Raw genomic sequence first — 8,669 nt, forward strand, 5'->3', positions numbered from 1 at the left:
CACAGCCAGAGCTTTGGTGCTCTAGGATGCAGTCAGGACCAACAGAGAGGTTACCTGTTGCCATCACAAATGTTTTAGCCCTGGGGCCAGAGCTCAGCCCCAGTTCATGATTCCCCAGACATGACAACCCCCAGTCACCCTATAATATAATTCGGGGTCTGAGGGAAGTCAAGCTTCTGCCTGCTTGGGGGTCTTCTGTTTGGGCTCACAGAGCCTCTCCCCCTCCCCGCTTTACTGGATGTCCCTGCCTTGCCCACTTTCCAGGACGTTGTCTGTCAGACAAGTTGAAGCTACCCACAATGCCCCCTTGAATGGGCAAGTATGGTGGAAATAGGTGACCTTTGTTAGATTTGATTTTTTTTTTCTTTTTGAGACAGGGTCTAACTATGTAACGAGGCTGCCCTTGAACTCACAGAAATTCTCCTGCCTTTGCCTCCTGAGTGCTGGGATTAAGTATGTGTGCCACCAGACATAACCTTAGACTTCATTTAGTGTTTGAGATGGTCTCACCATATAGCCCTAGGTGGCTTGAACCTCACTGTGTAAACTCATGTCGGTCCTCCTCCTACAGCCGGCTCCCGTGCTGTGAGTGTAGATGTGCGCCACCACGCTCGCTAGTCTTTCCTGTCTTTTTCTTTTTTTTCCCTTAAGATTTATTTATTTATTATATATACAGTGTTCTGGCAGAAGAGGGCACTAAATCTCAGTACAGATGGTTGTGAGCCACTGTGTGGCTGCTGGAAATTGAACTCAAGACCTCTGGAAGAGCAACCAGTGCTCTTAACCTCTGAGCCATCTCTCTAGCCCCTTGGCTCATCTTTTCAATAGTTAGTATAAAAACCCAAAGGACCAGCCATGGTGAGGCGATCCACACGTGTAATCCTGATACCTGGAGGGCGGAGCCAGGTCTATCAGGAGTTCAAGGTCATGTGGAATTAGGGTTCAAATACCTGCAAAACAGGTACCACACCTCCAGACACTGTCACCAGGTACTTCACTGGGGTGGGGTAGGGGTGTAGAGCAACCAGAAGCGGGAAGGTGCAGGTCATGCAAGTGTGCCCTGAGTAAAGGCACCCGAGGTCAGAATAGGAAGCCCACAGGAAGCCACAGAAGCCTAGGGGTAGGTGTGGAGCTTTGTGGCTCAGCTCCTCCAGGACAGACAGGTACAGAGCTGGAAGCTGCCCCAAGTCATTGCCAGTCCATTTGGGACTAAGATGGTCTTTCATTTGGGCAGTGATGGAGGAGGGTCATCTGTCTATGTGGAGATGCAGAGAGAGGCTATGTGCCCACAGGTCCGGCAGATGTCCACTTCATCTGGGAGAAGAACAGACACGCCCTGGAGACATGTGTACCTGTGCAGACTCACATGCTGCCTGACGGCAGGGCCCATGCGCTCAGCTGGCTTCGTGATGCTGTCCAAGAAACCACCGAATACAGCTGCTCTGTCCTCTCCTCAGCAGGGAACCAGACCTCAAAGGTTCAAATTACTGTGATGAGAAATGGTAAGTTTCTGGCCACTCAGGCAGCAACACTTCTAGGGGCTCTGTCACTGTGTGGTCCGTCTAAAGACACTCGTGCAGCTTCAGTCTGAGGGCTAACCTACTTGCCTTCTGCTGGCTAAGAGGAAGATTTAGCTTTTCACTGCCTTATGGTGAACTGAGACACACAAGCACTATACGTGTACGTACATGTCATATACATGTATGCCTGCACATACATGCATGTATACCAGACACAAATGCACATGCTACACAGACAGTACACATGCAGAGCCACGTCCATAACACACACACTATACACTTCCTGCCTCCCACTTTCCCATAAGGGAAGTTGAGTTCAGGTTACTAAGACAGTGGAGGCTGGGGAGATGAGGCTCTTGATGAAGTGCCTGGTATGCAAACATCAGGACCCAAGTAAAAAACCGAGTGTGGGGTTTGTGAGGCTAAAAGGGTACAAGTGCTTGCTGGATGACCTAGTCTGATCCCTGGACCCGTGTAGTGCAAACAGAGAAATGACTCCAAGTTGTTCTCTGACTTCCACACACAGGCGAACATGTGTGTATGCTCCCCCTCTCTCAACAGAAGAATGTAACAGAAAATCTGGGTGTGGTGGTAGGCACTTGTTACCCCATTGCTGGGGAGGCACAGGAAGGCAGATCCCTGGGGCTCACTGGCCTATCATCCTGGCCAAGTCAGTAAGCCCCAAGACCAGGGGAGCCTAGGGTCGATCTCTCTCTCTCTCTCTGAAGCCTAGGGTTGATCTATTTCACACACACACACACACACACACACACACACACACACACACACACACACACACACACACACACACACACTGTCTTAGTCTCACACACACAGAGCCCCTCCTTCCTGTGCCATTTCTCATGTGGTCTGCTGATTTCCATTTGCAGGCTACTTAGTTACCATAAACTCAACACCAGGCGCTCATTTGAGCATTAAACACACTGGCTTGTTTCGAACCTACAACCTTCCATCATCTGCTTCCCAGAAGAGCCAAGGTGTCACTTTTTGAGACAATCCCTCACTCTGTAGCCCAAATAAGCTTTCCTGTGATCCTCTTGCCTCAGCTTCCTGAGTGCTGGAATTACAGGTTTGTACCACACCTGGTTTGGGATTGCATCACTTTGAAGCCAGTGTCTTTATGTTGGATCAAGGGTCTGATTTTCATGAGTTCCATGTGTTCTACTGAGCTGTTTTATGCATTGTCTTGTGGCACACCACACAACAGATGTGGAGGTAAACACCTTCAAAGCTTGATCCCTGTGTGCTAGTTTAGCTGGGTACTCAGGCAGTCCAGACACACATCCTGGCATCTGAGGTCACTGTCTGGTGGTGCTGGGCACGTCACCTGATTCCCCCCCCCCCCCCCTTTTTGAGACAATCTGACTGTATATCTGTCAACGGAGACCTCTTTAATCTCTGGAAGCTTATTTTCTCAAACAGTTACAATTTAAAATGGCTTGACCTTTTCACACTTTTCTAGAGCCCATTAGTTAGGGAGCCCTTGCCCCCAGTTCTGGGGCATTTTCTTGACCATGTTTACTATTTTCCATCTACTGTTCAGAATTTTTCCAAGATGTGAGAGCTGGACCTCTCCTCGAGGGAGCTACCTTGTTCTTTCCTGTCATCTTTTGACTTTTCTACTTCCTCATACGTTGTCTCAGCTTCACCTTCTAAAGCCTAAGGGGCCTTTTAGAAATGAAGGCTTTGGCTTTGTTGCATTCTGCTGGTTCACAGCTGGCCATCTTCTGCCTTCCACAATATGGACAGACTTCATTCTCCCCAGTTTTCTTCTCTCCATGTTGTCTTTTTCAAAGCATGTGATGTGGATCAAGTAGCATCTGCAAGGCCTGGGGCTCACTAGGAAGCCAGGGTCAGAACTGCAGGGTGTGGAGTTCAAAAGCCCCCTGCAGGTGATATTGTGCACGGTGCTGAGGAACAGGTTCTCCTCCCACTGAGCACAATACAATCTCCTCCTCCCCTGGCTCTTACAGAATGAGTCTTCTGTTTCAGCCGAAGTGGGGCTCAGCATTAAAACCCAGCAGCAGCCCAGACCTAGAACAAATATCGGGCATAACAAGGCTTAGCTGGGTTGGAGATCTAGAGATTTAATCGGGGAAAGGGCAGGGCTTCCTCCTTCAGTGTTGAATGTCCCCTCAATCTGCTTGTTATGTACCCAACCCAGAGACCTTTTGTGTGCTAGGGCAGAGGGAGGGTGGCCCCTGATTGGGCAGTCTTTTAAGCCATAGCATGCTACCTCTCCCTTATCTCGACGATCCAGCACTGATTGCCCCTTGGCTCTGCTGTGAAGCAAGCTGTCCTGGGACAGCAGCTGTCTCGCAACTGCTCACTTTCCAGGTTTCCTGCAGCTTCTGAAAGAAAAGATCCTCTGCTGTCCTTCAGTGGGGTCTAGAGAAAACTCCAACTCACTGTCCACATCTGAGCAATGGCCTGATGCCTGGTCATCAGGATGAACCAGAATCAGCAGAGGGGGGCCTGTGACTTTCAAATTCTCACGGGGAGTTAGGGCAGCATTAGCAAGCACCTACAGTCACCAGAGAGGCACCAGGCAGTGGGAAGCCAATTTACAAGGATGAAGAAATAACCGATGCTGAGACAGAAGCCCACAAAGGCAAATGATTTGCCCAAGGTGAGCAGCTAACGAAGATGCAGGATGGCAATGCCATACCCAAGCTACTACACGCATACACATGTGTGCGCACACACACATACACTTCAGCATCAAGGATGATAGGATACAATCATGCTAGGACAGGTCAGTATTAATCTGTGCCACCCAGTGTTTCCAGGTCCCGCAAAGCTGCAGCAGAGTGAAGTGATTCTAATAGTTGGAGGGGCCGTGCTGCTCATTACGCTGTCAGAATCCGTTTGCAGGGCCCCAAGCAAGGCTGGGAAGAACTAGCTACCTCTCCCCCATTGTGGCCAGTAGTCTGAGCTTCAAGTTAGGGCTCCCATGGCATTCTGAAGGACCACTGGGCATTAGTAGTTGTTCTTCATGTTGGATGGGCTCATGTCCATGAAATTCCTTCTGACATTGGTGCCTTTTTACATGCTGTTGGCTTTGTTTTCAGAATCCAGAAAGCACACTTAGGGGACCATGGAGAGAGAGGCAAGGGAAATCTCCCCAAAGCCCTGAACCCACAGTCATGCTGGCTTCCCAAGATTCTACCAACTTTGGGGAGAACTAAGCTAGATTCTGAGCAGGGGCACCTGTTCTTACTGAAGGGGTCTACAGGCTCACCTGCAATGTGGGGCCTCTGCCACCCAGGAAATGACAATGGGATGTAGAGGCCAGGTCCACTGGAGCCTTGGAGAGCATCTGTGACTGGGAAGAGGGCGTAAGTGGAGACACTGACTGTGAGGTGGCACACACTTGGAATTGCAGAACTAGAAAGGCTGAAGCAGGAGGATTTCAAGTTTAGATCCAGCCTGGGCTACAGGGTGAATTCAAGGCAACTAGGTCAAAAAAGCAAAACTGAAAAACCAAGCAACCAGTAATGAAATGCAAAACCCACTGGCTCCCCAGATCTCTACTGTGACCCCCTCAGGCCAGTGAGGGGATTCTCCATTGGGTCAGATCACTAGAGCAGATCAGAACGTCAGCCTAGGGCGTGGTCTTGACGGACAGTATGTACCTATAGCACTCCAGAGGTCTCCAAAGCTGTGACCTTGACTCTGCTTGTCTTGCAGAGGCATTCCAGCAAGAAAAGTGGAGCCAGGAGCTTGCTGCGTGGCGAGCTGTCACTGGGGAGCACGACCGGCTGATGCAGGGCTGGAGGAAGGCATGGGTACGTACCTGGCCACCAGGGAGACTTTGCAAGGGATCCCTATTTTGCCAGTGGCTCCTGTGGCTTCCTCTCAGTTCTTAGAGAAGTTCTGCTTCTCGATTGCTCTGGGGAAACTCTGGGCTGTCACTGAGGCTAACAGAAGCAAGATGGTAGAGGAGACCAAAATAGGATTTGTAGGTCATGCACAAGTCAGTAGCTATCCGCTGTCCAGGGCTATCCTAGCTTCTGGGCAGGTCTCTTGGAGCACACTGCTTTCACGAGAGCAGAATAGCTGCTGACGCATGACATGGAGAGGGCCCTGGCGCAGCCCTGGTGGGGTTCTTACTACCCACGAGCCTGCAGAAGAGAGGGCATCCACAGGCAGGATGCCCTCAGATAGGCTCAAGTTCCTGTGCTGCACTCTGGCCAGGACTTCCTTTGGGATGAGCTACCACACAAATGGGGAGCTCTGTCCTCAAGAGGCCTGAGTGTGTGGTTAGATGAGTGCCAGCTGTCAACAGTGTTGTCAAGTCTTCTCTCATCAGAGCCTATGCAGGTCCCCCTCCAAGGTCTTCTGTGACACTAGGAGATGCTCTACTGATGTCATGGTGCCACAGGACAACAGTCCCTTTCTGAAGGCAGGATGCTTGGCTCACCTGTCTGGAGCAGGAGCAGGAACTTGAGCACACAGGCCTCTGAGTCCTTGGGGAAACCACCTGAGTACTTATCCTTAAACTCTGGGTGTGTGGGCTCTGCCCCAGGACAAGAAGGATCTATTCTGTTAGGCCACAAAGTCAACATTTTTATTTATTTATTTTTTTTAGGAGAGCTGCAGCAAGGACAACTTCTAGCTACCTGAGGCAGTCCTCAACAGAACCCAACTGACCTTGTTGACATCAGCTGCAGACACACCTGATGAAGGCACCAGCACCTACCGCACCAAGCTGTTTTGGTTTTGGTTGGCTCCACACACACTCACTGGCCACTGCCTGAGTGGCCCCTCCTAGAGGCTGGGAATTTCTAGGTCAGAACTTCCGTGGGCATGAGACAGACCAGGACTCTTTTACATTAGCTGTTTACATAACAGAAGGGTCAGCTGCCGGAGGAAACAAGTAGCTGACCTGTTTGAAACTCCACATCCAAGCAGCTGATGGAGCAGCGTGTGACAGCTAACCTGATGGCCATCCCTGCATTATCCCTAGGACTTCACTGCACACTCATGCCCCTCCCCCAGGGTCAGCACAGCTAATCTCCGCTCCGGTTTTGTGGCTCTAAGTCAAATCTGTTGATGTGGCCACCTAGTAAACAGGTCATTGATTTTGTTCCAGGATCCGCCCTGGGACAGGAGAGGTGAGACTTCATGTGAGAATATTTTGCCTTAAACCTTGAGTGAGGATGAGGAAGTTGCTCTTTGCTAATCTCAGAACACAAGGCTGTTTTCCAAAGCACAGTGGTTCCCACCCACGTTTACCCTGTCAGCGCTCCGCTTCTGAGGTAGAAAAGCCAAACAGGTCAATTATGCAAACCTTCTGGTGCCGTATTAAACTGTTTTGCCAGTGCTGAATAAGCGTGTCTTGTAGGTGCTTCCAAGTCTCCATATTACAGTCTTTGAAGCTTGTGGGTGTGTGGGACCTGGGTAGGCGTGGCCCAAGAGATGCTCAGCCTTTAATCTTGGTAGACATGTCTCTTCTTGTCGATTATAAAACCTAAAACTCTCTTTCAAACAAAGCCATGCCTCTCTATGATCCCTGGAGACTCTGGCTTGCTCAGCCCGCTCAATGTCCCTTCTTTCTGGGACAAATGAGTCAGGTAACCATCCAGGTGTGAGGTTAGCTGGTCCCTCCGCAGCCCAGTGTGAAAAGGGACCCTGAGGCAGAGACACTCTGGAGGTCATGTGTACTGTCCCCTCCTCTAGGTGTACTGCCTGCCACCTACTCACCTATCTGGCCGGTGCACAGTAACCATACCTGCAGCAGCCCCCTCATACCTTTGCAAAGGAATTTTTTATAAACTATTTTCACTGGTTCTATTTGAGGTGTGGCTTTAGCCATGAGAAACTGCCCAGTCCCTTTCCTTATTGTTGCTTCCTGCATCTTCCCTGAAGTCTGAACTGGTCAGGACCTGTCTATGCCCCAAAGCAGCCACACACTTGAGGTTGCAGAGAGCATGATTATTAAGGCTCCTTGCTCAGCTGGGTGGGGTGGGGCAGGCCTTTAATTCCAGCACTTGGGAGGCAGAGGCAGGCGGATCTTTCTTCTAGGCTAGCCTGGTCTATCTACAGAGCAGCCAGGGCTATACAGAAAAACCCTGCCTCAAAAAAAACACACCTTTAATCCCAGCACTCAGGAGGCAGAGGCAGGCAGATCTCTGTGAGTTCGAGGCCAGCCTGGTCTACAAGAGCTAGCTCCAGGACAAGCTCCAAAGCTACAGAGAAACCCTGTTTCGAAAAAAAAAAAAATCCCTGTTTGGTGCACCAAGAGTGGGCGCCACACTGCTTGGTGTTCGTGCCTGTGACCCTCATTCCCCGCACACCCTGGCACAGTGGAGGCCAGGGGAGACTAGCTGACTTCATCTAAAGCACTGGCTTCAGCAGGAATCCCCTACTGCTAGCCAAGTGATGACACAACCATGGCACCACAGGAGGGACCTGGTGAAGGACGTCTAGAAACAGAAGGAGGAGTCAGAAACCTACTCATGGGCGCCTGCATGGGCCAGGAGCCTAGACTAGCAGACACCACGGACAAGGCAATCTCAGGGCAGAAGGCCCTCAATCAGGAGACATTGCAGATCAATTTTTTTGTCTTATCAAATTTCAGAATTCTACTGCTGAGTATAGCTGACATGGTACTTTAAAAAATTTATGAAGATAAATTAATTTCATAGCTTTCCCCCTCAAATAATCTATTTCCAGACTTCCTCCAATCCACTTGCTACCCTCTAACAGGGATGGGAGAAGACAGAGTACCCCGTCCTGCTGACATGGACACCAAACTCATTACAGTGACAACACGGGACCAAACCGACCACAAGCTCCAGACAGCAGGCGGTGCTTGCCGCAGCAAGCTCAGGCCACACGGCCAGCCCTGCATTAAGCGTGCCATTTCTGACTCGGTCTACTTTCACTTCTCAGAGACAATGCTGAGCACAACCGAATTCAGTGAATAGAATTCCCAAAGCCAGGCCATGTTTACTTGGCAGGCAGAGAGTAAAACTCTTTCCTGACACAGGGTAGACCTGGCAAAAGAGATGCAAGCGCAAGGCGAGGATTCAGAGGTCCCTGGTTCTGTGGCTGCGCATGGTGGCCGTATTAGCAGTGTGAAAGAGGAACAAGTCAGTAAGGAATCCCAGTGGGAATAACCAG

General features: G+C 50.3%; 1 protein-coding gene across 4 annotated transcripts in view; it reads left to right on the plus strand.

The window, feature by feature from the left end:
• Positions 1-7,753, plus strand: part of Sema4d (semaphorin 4D) — a 101,735-nt gene extending 93,982 nt beyond the window's left edge. For 2 of the 4 annotated variants that reach the window (XM_075969644.1, XM_075969645.1), the window contains 3 exons: positions 1,293-1,502; positions 5,232-5,329; positions 6,133-7,753. In XM_075969644.1, the coding sequence (XP_075825759.1) occupies positions 1,293-1,502; positions 5,232-5,329; positions 6,133-6,159 (335 nt within the window). In that variant the 3' untranslated portion in view covers positions 6,160-7,753. The remainder of the gene's footprint in view (positions 1-1,292; positions 1,503-5,231; positions 5,330-6,132) is intronic. The other 2 variants (XM_075969641.1, XM_075969642.1) reach the window with 1 other exon arrangement.
• The last annotated feature ends 916 nt before the right edge of the window (positions 7,754-8,669 follow it).

Source organism: Microtus pennsylvanicus, chromosome 4, assembly GCF_037038515.1.
Source record: "Microtus pennsylvanicus isolate mMicPen1 chromosome 4, mMicPen1.hap1, whole genome shotgun sequence".
NCBI classification, from domain to species: domain Eukaryota; kingdom Metazoa; phylum Chordata; class Mammalia; order Rodentia; family Cricetidae; genus Microtus; species Microtus pennsylvanicus.